Source organism: Photinus pyralis, unplaced genomic scaffold (assembly GCF_008802855.1).
Source record: "Photinus pyralis isolate 1611_PpyrPB1 unplaced genomic scaffold, Ppyr1.3 Ppyr1.4_LG2, whole genome shotgun sequence".
NCBI classification, from domain to species: domain Eukaryota; kingdom Metazoa; phylum Arthropoda; class Insecta; order Coleoptera; family Lampyridae; genus Photinus; species Photinus pyralis.
The window spans coordinates 28,516,506-28,529,438 of NW_022170403.1; the positions used below are offsets into that span (position 1 = coordinate 28,516,506).

At 33.6% G+C, this 12,933-nt stretch overlaps 2 protein-coding genes across 3 annotated transcripts; both read right to left on the reverse strand.

Moving 5' to 3' along the window:
• Nucleotides 1-1,759: 1,759 nt before the first annotated feature.
• On the reverse strand, nucleotides 1,760-2,905 carry LOC116164229 (ras-related protein ced-10-like). Its single transcript, XM_031478375.1, has 4 exons — nucleotides 2,762-2,905; nucleotides 2,594-2,708; nucleotides 2,430-2,547; nucleotides 1,760-2,383 (listed from the first exon to the last, which is right to left on the reverse strand). Exons 1-4 carry the CDS (start codon nucleotides 2,866-2,868, stop codon nucleotides 2,190-2,192), a joined length of 534 nt encoding a protein of 177 aa, XP_031334235.1. The 5' UTR covers nucleotides 2,869-2,905; the 3' UTR covers nucleotides 1,760-2,189.
• Nucleotides 2,906-2,926: 21 nt separating this feature from the next.
• LOC116164227 (GTP-binding protein RHO1-like) lies at nucleotides 2,927-11,439 on the reverse strand. Of its 2 annotated transcripts, none has more exons than XM_031478372.1 (4): nucleotides 11,230-11,439; nucleotides 6,134-6,251; nucleotides 3,209-3,326; nucleotides 2,927-3,161 (listed from the first exon to the last, which is right to left on the reverse strand). In XM_031478372.1, the coding sequence occupies exons 1-4, from the start codon at nucleotides 11,343-11,345 to the stop codon at nucleotides 2,962-2,964; spliced, it is 552 nt and encodes a 183-aa protein (XP_031334232.1). In that variant the 5' UTR covers nucleotides 11,346-11,439; the 3' UTR covers nucleotides 2,927-2,961. The 2 variants fall into 2 exon arrangements, with proteins under 2 accessions (XP_031334232.1, XP_031334231.1); XM_031478371.1 differs by lacking the exons at nucleotides 6,134-6,251; nucleotides 11,230-11,439 and adding exons at nucleotides 3,374-3,488; nucleotides 3,539-4,048.
• Nucleotides 11,440-12,933: the final 1,494 nt, after the last annotated feature.

The window sequence follows — 12,933 nt, forward strand, 5'->3', positions numbered from 1 at the left end:
ATTCTTCGAGTCGTCCTTGGGATGCTTTACTTTTTCTGGATTACTCGAACTTCTGATTCTTTCTAATATCTTTCACTGCATGACCGTTCATTTTTTATCCTTTTAACATTTCTTTGGATATTCAGAAGATTCTTACAATTATAATTTTTTAGATTCTTTGGGTTCTTTAGACTCTTGATATTCTTTAGCTAATAATTATTTGTATTCTTCTGATCCAAACTATTCCTCTGTTGGTTTTTTAGATATTTTAGGTACCTTCTGATATAATAATAATAATAATAATAATACGTTACATAATTTCAATTGTGCAAATGCACGAGCTTTTTCGCGGGAAACATCGGACTCCCCTTATAATTCTTGGTCCGTTGCTTTGATTAAAAATTTAGGTTCACAAAATTCTTCAAGTTTTTAATGTTTTTCGGACAATTCAGTTCCTGAATTTCCCCGATTCTTTAGACTTCATTATATTCAGATGATCCTTTCCATTTTTTACAAATCTTCAGATCAATCACGTTCCCTAGCTTCTTATGATTATATGGATGCTTTAGTTTTTCGATATACTCCTGTGAGATTGTTGAAACTCATGAGGCACCCAAGATCCGTCGGGTTTCGAAGGATTTTCGAAGGCTTCTGATTCTAATTTGATTTATTCAAATTGTGATCAGCTGGCAGCGACATCCCCACATAAGGCGGCAAAGTGCCTATGTAGCTGTAAACCCAAAACAGGGACCCTGTGTAGAGTGTTCTAGCTAGACCCTTTCCGGAAGTCTAAAAGGCTTTGAAAACGTAGAATGCTCCTAGATAAGCACTGTAAAGCTCTGTTAAGGGCTGAAAATGGTATGTGGAAGGTTTAAAAAATTCTATCAAGAAACCACACGCTTTAATAAACTGTACGCGGTTCAAATGTAAAACTTTCATCATCAGAGCAAACAACTGAACAACCAATAAAGTGTTTTAAAAATAATTTAAAGTGCTAGAGCAAGAAATGAGCTAAACGGATTAGAATGTTCTGAAATCTAAAAAGGATATGGAACTTTTTAGGATATCTCTACAGCATAGATTCTATAAAGCTGTAGAAAGGAATTGAAAGCTATGAAAAAGGAATTGCTAAGGAAATCTGGAAAGGGTCTAAGCAGCTTTGTGACGATACTACAGGGCTCTGGATATGCATTATAAAGCAATAGTCTGGAGACTATTCGACTTCGATTACTGTAAAAAGTGTTCATAATGGTTAGTGCTTTCAAAAAATCTAATGCATCGAATTTCAGAGATACATAAGTGCTTTACTGAGTCAATGGAAAAGTCTGGAAAAGCTCTGTAATCAATTGGCTTCTAAAGCCTCTTAAGAGTTTGAGAAGCACCAAAAGCTCTTTTCATAGTTTTTTAAAGGTTCCTTTATAGTATTCCAAGCATTAGAAGCCAAGGTTCCACATTATATTTTCAGAGCTTTCTAACGCTTTATAGGCAATTTGCGGTGTTGGATGTGTTTTGAGCACTCTAGAAGATAAGATAGCGAAAAGACATTTTTGGAAAGATGCTAGGAAGCTGTATAAACATTTTCATTTCCCATGAAAGCTGGACTTCCACCACTTAAGTGTATTAAGGGCTGCTTATCTTGCATTGATACATGGAAATTAAAAAGTCAAGCTACAGCTTTGATTATAATCAAACTTTTAAAGTATGTTCGTCTTTATATCATAGTGCCACATGTCACCTTTAATGCTACTGCAGAAATACCTGTAAACAACAGAGTTTGATATTAAGTATTTGAAGTACCCTTCGCTTTATTTCATTGTACAATCTACAATCATGCCGTTCCTATTGGAAAAGTCTGCAATAAGTGACTGTTTTAAATCGAAATGAAAAAGAAATGTAGCCCTTTGTTACAAATGCTCTTCAATTTATAAGGATTTGCTTTTGCGTCTTAATTCCGAAACTTCCAACTCGAAACTCATTTTTTGCTTCGCTTTTATTCGCCCCCTACCTAAGTTTAAAACGACAACTTTTTAATTTCAGTTTGTCAATTTCAATCAAGACCTTCAAGGGATGACCCGAAACTGTCCTTGTTAATTCATTAGAGGCACGATACTCTCTCGAAATTTAACGTAGTTTTACATTTTATGGTCGGCTTAATTTAGGAAGTCCAATCATTAGATCAAGAGTAGGGGACACGCAGTAGGTGACACTAATTACAAAATTATGCACTTTTTTTTCTGTTTTAGTTTCCTCTTCCTTAAACAAATTGCGACAGCGGCTTCGACGATGTCATGTACACCTGAGGCGGTTTTTGCTGAACATCTCAGTAAGATTTTCACCTTTGGGTAGCTTTGCATGAGTGATTTACAGTCGGCCATTACGGTTTGTTCTAAATCAGATTTTGTTCCTGCAAATAAACCGTTACGATTCAAAATGCAGAAATTTACACTTACCTATTAAAATAATGGGTACACTTGGTTGATGATGCCTTAATTCTGGTAGCCAGTAATTTACGACGTTATTGTAGGAGGTTAAATCGTTCAATGCAAAGCACAGAAAAAACAGGTCCGTCTAAATTGCAAAATTTAGGATGGAAGTGATGGACTTGGAAACTTACCATTGGATATAGTAAATGGCGCAGTCTGTGGAAATCTTCTCCACCGGCGGAATCGAAAACATCAATTGTGAAACGGAAACCTTCAAAAGAGAAATCCACCTTGCTTTTGTCCGATCTGTAACACAGAGCGATTGGTTGGTTGGGACTAATGTTAACATTTTCACATACACAGTCGGCACATGCTTCTCTGGGAAGACATCGTTAACCAGTCGCATTGTAAAACTGGTTTTTCCAACGAAACTATCACCAACTATGACCACTTTAAGCCGATCCATTACGATGCCCAATAATCACTGAATGAGTCAAACCACCAGGGATTAGGAGATGGGCGCATTACTCATAAATCTGATTAGATTATATTGTCGCAATCACATAATATTACATGGTCTCTTATTTCTACGCTTATATGCAAAAGATCGAGTATAAATATTAAGAGCTGTTGTGAAAACTTCCTTTATTCCGGTTCCGTCTTTGGAAGAGCACTCCAGAAACGCAGCCGCATGTAATTTCTCAGCCAACTGCTTGCCTTCGTTTGTCGATATTTTCGCCACTAAGTCACTCTTCGTACCTGTCACCATTAAAATTGCAAAGTATTGATCAATGCGCCAAACTCACCCACTAAAATAAATGGAATTCGGGATTGGTGCTTAGTAATTTCTGGGACCCACTTGCGCACCACGTGAAAAAAGGAGAGCTCATCGTCGACGGAGTAGCATACTAAGATCACCTTGGCCTAAAAGAACAAATGTAAGTGAAATATTCAGTGATAATTTTCTGCACATTTTTATACAAACACGACCTGATTGTCGTATAATCACTTCCGCTGGGACAATCAGTGATAAAGCCAGCTAGCGATAATTTGCTATCAACACTAAATGAAGTGGGATAAAATACTCTACAAATGTAGAACGAAGTAGCCTAAGGTATAAACAAATTCTGACTCACTCGCTTGGACCAGTTAAATCTTGGTAGGAACCACTTGTTTTCCATCTGATTAATGTAGTTTTTCCCACTTTGTTATCACCAACTACAACAATTTTGAGTAAGTTTTTTGATTGTTTCATCATGTGAAAGCAAAACAACAAAGAGATTCTGCACTGAAGGTCTTCGCAATTTATAGTCTAGTTTTAGATAAACACATCAGTTGCCTTCCTCTTTACGTGATTGTCCAGTAAGTCGCTTATTAATTGGCGATTATACAGCGTCCAAAAACAACTGTGCAGTAGAGAGGGCCGAAACATTTTCAATTTAAGGGTTGCTTGTATATCTTTTTAATATAATCGATCAGGGACATAGAAATATTTGACTCACAACAAGGTTTACAACCCCCGCAATCGAATAATGCTACGTAAATATGAGCGAATTTTTGAAACGGGGTGGAATTTTACTTATTCTTGCCAATTTCAGGGTTGCTTGTAGTTTTTTTTAATATAATCGATCAAATAAATAAAAATATTTGACTCACAACATAATTTACAACCCCCGCAATCGAATACTGCTACGTAAGTGAGAACGAATTTTCTTAAAAATTACGAATTTTACAAACGGAATGGTATTTTAAGTATACTTGGCAATTCAAGAGTTGCTTGTATATCCTTTTAATATAATCGATCAAAGACTTAGAAATATTTGACCCACAACAAGGTTTACAACCCCCGCAATAAAATAATGCTACGAAAATAAGAGTGAATTTTCCTAAAAAATGCGAGTTTTTGAAACGGGGTGGAATTTTACTTATACTTGTCAATTTCAGGGTTTCTTGTAGTTTTTTTTTAATATAATCGATCAAGGAAATAAAAATATTTGACTCACAACATAATTTACAACCCCCGCAATCGAATACTGCTACGTAAGAGCGAATTTTCTTAAAAAATATGAATTTTTGAAAGGGGATGGAATTTTTTATACTTGTCAATTTCAGGGTTGCTTGTGGTTTTTTTTTAATATAATCGATCAAAGAAATAAAAATATTTGACTCACAACATAATGTACAACCCCCGCAATCGAATACTGCTACGTAAGACCGAATTTTCTTAAAAATCACGAATTTTCCAAACGGAATGGTATTTTACGTTTATTGGGCAATTTAAGGGTTGCTTGTATATCCTTTTAATATAATCGATCAAAGACATAAATATTTCATTCACAACAAAGTTTACAACCCCCGCAATAGGATAATGCTACGAGAATAAGAGTGAATTTTCTTAAAAAATGCAAATTTTTGAAACGGGGTGGAATTTTACTTATACTTGTCAATTTCAGGGTTGCTTGTAGTTTTTTTTAATATAATCGATCAAGGAAATAAAAATATTTGACTCACAACATAATTTACAACCCCCGCAATCGAATAGTGCTACGTAAGTAAGAACGAATTTTCTTAAAAATTACGAATTTTACAAACGGAATGGTATTTTAAGTATACTTGGCAATTTAAGGGTTGCTTGTATATCCTTTTAACATAATCGATCAAAGACATAGAAATATTTGACCCACGTAGGTAAAGGTCAATTCACGTACCGAAAAACTACGAATCATAAAAGGCCGTTCTCGGTTTAATGCCCCATGGCCAATATGTACTGTACCTTCTAAATTCTCATATTTATTCATAATGAGTGCAACATTACCAAGATTCAAAAATAAGAAATAGGTAATAGAAACATGGTTTTTCCAGTTAAATTTAAGGTAATTTGCAAATGGCGTAAGGCCTGATCAGATAATACCCCAACTGTGGTTTAAAAAAAAGGTTTAATCATGTAATTAATTCTCATGTATCACTCCTTTCAGAACTGCATATCTACCCGTCCTCGTCTTCTCATATCAAAAACCCTCTAGATGGTCCATAAAAGATATTTGAGAAACAAAAACAATTTTTTTGCACTTTATACTTAGTTACATTTTTGGTAGAGAAATAAACTATGAACGTATTAAAAAATATTAAAAATTGTTCTAAATCCAGAATTTCCAATTTACATAGGTCTTGTATTTCATTTTTCCGATTTTGTGCATTTTTTCAAAAATTTCCTACCTCACACCATTAAATTGTAGTGAGAAAAAGTCGAATCACGGCAAAATTTGGTATTTAATTTTTGAAAAATTACCAATTTGCAATTCTGGAACCGAACACAAACGATTGACAGATTTTACATTATTTCGACGTGAAAATACATATGGGAGAGGGGGCATATAAAACCGTTTTTGCATTTATACACGTCAATAAATTTCCAGTGAAAGTGAAAATGTCACGCTTAAAGCATTGAATAAAAAATTGATTGACCTATTCCATGCTTAAAGTCAGAAATTAATGAGTTTTGAGGTTTTAAGTCAAAATTATCGGTTTATTGTTGAAATTTTAGGCCAAAAACATACTTATATTTATCTCCTAACCAAAACTGCATCTCTGGAAATTCTGTTCTGCATAATTTTGACTTAACTGACAGGAACAGGTCAAAACAGTCCTAGATCATAATTGGTAGCTTGGGGATGAAAGCGTGGGACGCTCCGCTTTCGTTAAAGAAGGCAGATAAAATCAACCGCACTTACGAGATTATAAGTTATTGGCCTCAGATCGTCATAATCTTCATCAGCAACAGTGTCAATCAGTACAGCTACTTCAGAAGTCTTGTCGTTGGTTACTGTGCTTTCGTACATGTATTCAGGGCTGCAACACAAAGGAATTGTTACTGGCAATTGTAAGTTGCAAAAATTCAGAAGAGGTTTTTTTTAGATCTCAGTTAGAGTGTTTTATTTTGAACTATATGTCCTCGAGGTCCGAAATTTGATTACACCGTACGTCCACCCGTCCGGCACTAGAACATACATAATCAAAAGTACCAAAGCGGTGACTTTCCATTTGATATGGTACTGGCACTGTTTAAGTATTTAAACAATGGCACTGGCTATGCCCAGTTTGAAATTCATGCAATTCGGTTCATAACTAACGAAGATATCAAAGGGGGCCTTCATCATTTTTTGGCTTACATTGCCAATTGGGCCCCCAATCTACAAAATATTGATAAAGAATCCACCTGCAAAATTTATCGTAATCCCAGGAAATTTAAATTTGTTGTTGAACACGTGACCCCGAAATAAGACTGAGGATCCGTAGTCAAAATAGTTATTTTCCTAACAAGTGAGTCCGAAACGAAAGCAGGATGTTGCCAAAACGAGCGTACGAATTTCGGTAGGTTCAGAATCACCTTCACGCCCATGTTACGAACAACTTTTTTCCTACAATCGTTTAAAAATTAATCAAATCGCGTGCGCAATGATCAATTCCCGCACTAGTGAGGAAATGTCAATAGATTGTAGGAAAAAGCATTCACTTAACGCTGGAGTGAAAATACCGGCTTAAATAAACAAATTGCTCCTTTCTGTGTATCAAAATAGTGTTCATACCCTCATATGAAATTTGTTGATAACGTTAAAGTATAACCAGGTGTTCTGTAGGTGCTTTAAAGGTTTAAAGGTCCGTTAAGCTATACTATACTAAGCCGTGAACTTTAAGCGTTTTTATAACATTGAAGCTTATTTTATCCGAATTCGTCTTTTATTATTATTATATCATGAAACAAAAAAGGTTTAGGTTTAGGTAGAAACCATGGTAATAGAATCAACAAAATTAGGTACAAACAATTAAGCAATGTACTTTAAGTAGTGTTTAAAGGACGTTATCATTGACTACGTACTTTATAAGAAACAATAAATTTTATAGATAACTTATGAAACGAGTTTAAAGAAGTCCAATTATAAATTTTAATAGAGGCTATTTTATATTCTTAAAAATCCACATATTTTTAAAAATATTAAATGTGCTTAGGTCTTTTTAGAAATACTTTTGAGAAAGTCTTATAATTATAGAAAAGTACTTGCAGCCTCAGAATTCTATTAGAAACTTTTTTGTTATTTTTACATTCTTCAATCGAAATACTCACCGCAAGCTTCTTAGTAAATATATTTTTATCTATTTAGGGTAGTGGAGTGGAAGCTCATCTTCGGTACTAAGAGTCCCTGGTTGGGGCATGGGATTTGTAAATGTATAGTGATTTTGGGATGGGCTAGTAGAGCACCTTGGGCTGAAAGTCCACGCACTTAAGAATAAAGGAAATTAAGGTAAAATTTTTCCATTTAGGTCATACCTTTAACATTGAAGAGGTCATGTTGGAACCGCCATTGTAGATAATAATAATAAAATGTATACCAATTGATTGATTTTTCTGTTATATACACCTAGGGATGGAACCGAGCCGATCCGAGAAAAACTTTTTGTAAACTCGGCTCTAAAAAAATAAGTATAGCTCGACACACAACTTGGCTCGTTTTCGAGGCGAGTGTTCTCAAGCCGTGCCTAACTAAATAACAATGGAATATACAATTGAAAATTGAAAGTTAAAAAATTTTGATCATCCAGTAATCTTATAGTCCGGGAAATGAAGGTTTTACCCTGGCAGTTTCTTCAAAATGAATCGATTAACTTGAAATTTTGACAGTAGGTAGGGAATAGCCTGAGGATCAAAAATCTATATCATGCCAAAAGGCGCTTTCGCCCTGGGGGTGCTTGGCACTCCAACTCGGGGAAGGTAATTTTTTATTGTAACAGGAATAGGTAGAAACATTAATTTTAAACAAAAAGTGTACATTTTTTTCGGAAAGTTAATACTTCTCCAGTTATTGGCGAATGAAAGAGTTTCTCATAGAAAAGATCAATGTTTTTAATTGGGTATTCGCGAAAAACTCGAAAAGTATGCATTAAAAGCAGAAGCAGAACAAAATGGTCGCTTATAAAAAACAAAGAAAATGGTTTTTTAATACGTGCTGTATGACCAATACGAACCGAGTTGCGGCTTGTTAAAGGTTAGCTCTTGTTCGTCAAACGCTAAATTAGTAAGTTTCACAGTCAAATATCGCCAAACCTATGCATTTTTCCAAAAATCTTGTAGAATATTCTTTTATTTTAAAACACATTTCTTCTTTTTTTTAAAAACAAACTTTAGCATAAAAATTAAGTGACTTACGTTGAAAATAAGGTAGATCTGTACTTTTTTCAGCGAAAAAATCAGAGCAGGCAACCCCTTATTACCATCCTAATTGCAATTAGTCCTGCCCCTTTTCCAGTTTTCTTTAATTACGTATTATTAGTACCCTCTAGAAGTGTGACCAGTTTAAAAGTCTTAATTTTGAAATAATTCAAGTTAAAAGTGAAAAATGAATTTCTGCAGTTTTGTGAAAAACGCCCTTCGCTCCAAAATAACTGGAGGTAAAAATAAAAATTGCTACAGCATCCAATTGTAGCATTTTTAATTCCAAATATTTTCCTCGCCGGTAATTTTCGGTACGACAAAACTGAAGTGAGATATAGACGTTTAAAACGTGTATTTATATGGGAGCACTACCTTGTTTTAGCCCTTTAAGCTCACCTCATTTTAAAACTAAGCGTTTGATGTAAATAGCCTTGTAGCGTTTGCAAAAACCTACAAAATGGTTTTTTATACAGTCTATCATAAAAAATAAAGGAGCTATGATTAAAGAACGAATCACAATTTTTTTCGAGACATTTTGAAAGCACAAATCGGAGCATGATGATCTACATGACGCGTATATATTTCGTATATACACATTAGAAACTTTTATACACACTTACTTCCATTCCATACACCATGTATATACAGGGCGATTCAAGAAGAATATAACTACCTTTAAATTCTGAATATAATGGAGTCATGTTAAAAGACGAGGTGCGTTTAGTAGGATATAATTAGGAGGTGAATATATTTCGACAGAACCCGTCAATTTATGTAGTCGATACCTCTAAAAAAAGTCCAAAAAGTGAACATGTGTGCAAATGAGAAATTTCCGAATAAAACTCCAAAAAATGGATTTATAAAAAATTAAAGTTTAACATCAAAAACTTAATAACGCTGGCGAAGTCCCAAACGCTGTGAAATTTTGAAAAATTCAGGAAGTAAGGGTAGTAAATAGGGCAACCGTAACGTATAAGTGAATCTTTATGACCTAGGATACTCTCTGCGCAAACCATAATCCGTAATGAGTCAATGCATGAATCAATACATTTTTTACGATTTCATCTGGAGGTATGTGATTAATAAGCGGAATTTTGACTTTAAACCAGTAATTTAAATAAATTAAGATCTTAAACTCTAAATGTTAACGGAAATTCCACTGAATGTCGACTTTTCCACTGAAATTTGCAAAGAATACCACACTCTAAATTGTAAAAAAGTGTAAATAATTCCATTGTTAACCCCGAAAGCTTATACTCAAGGGTTAGTAAGATTCATCAACATGCTACGATGTTAAACTACTTTAAAAGCTTAAAATTAGAAGAATTTTAACTAAAAAGACGAAATTTATCAAAAGCCTGACTGAAAGTCTCAATACTCAGACGTCAAAGTTAAACTCGAAATTTAACAAAATTTCCATTTTACGCTTAAAATTGGCTATAATTTAGACTCGAAATACAGATAGGATTTTCCCATTCTAAAACCGAAAAGTTAGGAAATTTATCATAATTTTCCCATTTTACTGGAACTTAAAATGTAAGAAAAACTTAATTTTGAACCTGTAAGTTAATAAAACTCCAAGCTTCCAAATTTCGACATTAAGCTGAAAGTGTCAATTTGATTTTGGTAATGAGCAAAGAATCTGAATTAAATTTGAAATAGAACTAAATGTCTACTTAAGATTTTAATAGAAATTCGGCTATTTTCCCGACTACAATTTAGCATAATTACATTCAAAGATGTAGGATTTAAAAACAAGTTTAGCAAATTTTTTTGTTAAACGTGACATGTAACAAAATTCCCCGAAAGAAAATCGCATTTCATCTTCAGGTGAAGGACAAAATTGAGTAGAATTTCGAAATTTTATTAAATTTAAGTCGAAATTCTGCAACATTTTGGCTATAATGTATAAATATCGACCTTATCCCCCAAATTCTGCCTAGCAAACTGGATATTTTACAAAATTAAACTTAAAATTTTGAAAGATCTAATTTTAAACCCGATATTGAGAAAATTCTGGTGTTCACCTCGGCAACTAGTATTTTGACTCGAAAATTCAGAACTTAAAGGTTCATATAAAAGTTACGATCCTTCTCAAGTTTGTCTTTATAGTCTGGTTATGTTAACGGTTTAACAGAATCCCTACCTTAAGGTTATTCAGTTTATAATTTAACAAAATTTCATACTTTTTGTCTATTTGTCAGTGCGATAATTTGGAACGATTTTTTAATTCCGGAGTTCGTAGATGAACAAAATCGTATTGAACAACAAATTTCAAAATTAGTACTTATATGGAATAATAGTTTCCGATCGATGTAAAATGCGGTAAATTTGTCATTTTTTAATTTCCTTTAAGTTTCAAAACGTGTAGATATTTTTCATAGCAATTTTCAATTGCTATTGTGTAGGAGTCGATAAATATAAATAAGCAGAAATCAAATCTCAGTCTTTTACTGTTATCATGTACGAGTACATAGTACACAAATTGAAACCAAGTTTCTGTTTAAGATTTTGGTACTTTCAAAAGAATCAGGTAATGGTATTAGTTATAATGAGTACATCGCACATCAAAGACAAACGAAACTTAATTTCCGTAATACTGAAATCTTAAAAACTTACACAATTGGAGGGAAACTGTTCGGATTATAATCCTTAAATTCTCCTTTGGCATATCTGCGCAACAGTGACGACTTGCCAACATTTCTATCACCAATTATCACAATTTTAAAAGTCATTTTCTCCAAAAATCCTTTATTTTTCTGCTCGAACACTTAAAACGAGTGCGGTAGGAAATTCATGACTGATTTTATCAGCGGATGTCGGGATTTCCCCTATTTCATTGCTCTGTTTTCGTTTTTCAAGTAAATGTTTGTTCGATAAAGTTTCGTTTCGGGATTGAAAAAATGAGCTATTTAAAGGAATAAATATACGGCCCTTGGTGTTGTTTACTAATCGGCCAAATTTTCTTGTGGCGACATCTACTGAAGGCGGGGGATGTAAACAGATACGCTTCCTACTGTTTTCTCTTTAAGTTTTTCATGTAGTCTACACGAAATGCGCGGTGGTAAAAAGAACTGGATCTAGGTGGCGCTTGCTATGCATTTTGAAACAGTAGCAACTCCCTGTAGTTACTTTCAACGCCAACTTTACTCCTGTAACTCACAGGAAGTAGGTGCCTTTAAATATACAGTACGTCTACATTTTACCTTTTTCTTACCTACCTAATAAAATGTTAGTGCTTATTATGCTGTAACCATTTTCAGAATTTTTCATTACAGAAAACTAAATATCGCATCCAATATCGGTTTTCAGATATGAAAACACGGTCTTTCCATGTAAAATTACAGTTGCCAGAAAAATCATACCAGCTATGAACTAATTCAGAATTCGCAAAATTTTAAGAATCTAAGAAAGATTCCGTGGGATAGATAGTGTACATGCAAGGAAGATGTCGTTGCATCCAGTTTCTCCTTCGGTTTCAGAAATTCTTTTAGCGAAAATGTTCAACGTTTTCAGAGTAGATGGCGCTAAGCTAATAGGGAAAAGCGTAACTTGCATCTGGCATCAATATTAAAGTTTTAAGGGCCTTTTTTACGATACTTAAATTTTACGTTTTCGATAAACTCAAAAGTTTTGATGTTTAGACACATATCTCTCAAACGTCAATAAAATGCAAAAATCTCGAAACGTTCTCTGGGGTTATTGGAGTTCCATATCATCCCCAATTCGATTTAGTTTTTATGTGGCGGTTGTAAAGATTACGTCAACAGAATTTGAATCAATTCACTTCCTTTTAGCATATTTTTAGTTCAAATGTTGGGGTACGATAAGCATTCAGTAACAGTAAAGGATTTTTATTGAAAAGGCTTCCAACAAATGACTGGAGATTAAGCTGATTCTATTATTCTGTTGTTATCAATCCTTTCTTCATTAAAAAATACATTAAATAAAATATGGTTACGGTAGACGTATAAATTAATAGTAATAATAATGGTCATTTATTGAAGGATAACACTGTACATACTAATAAACAGAATTCATGACTATATTAAATAGGAAATAAAAAACTAACGTCAGAGATTTATGAATAGGAAGTTTCATAATCTGCTCTTCCACTTAACCCTAATACTTAACAATAATTTTTATTGAAAGAAAGAATACGTCCCGAGTACAAAATTGAAATTATATTAATTAATTTAATATGAATTAGTTGGTTGTTTAACTGATTAGTGGCGTGCCATTTGCAATAAATGGCAATAATAATTTATAGATGAAGAAGAGAGGAAGTTAATTAATAAAAAAGAGAAAAATATCAAGATAAAT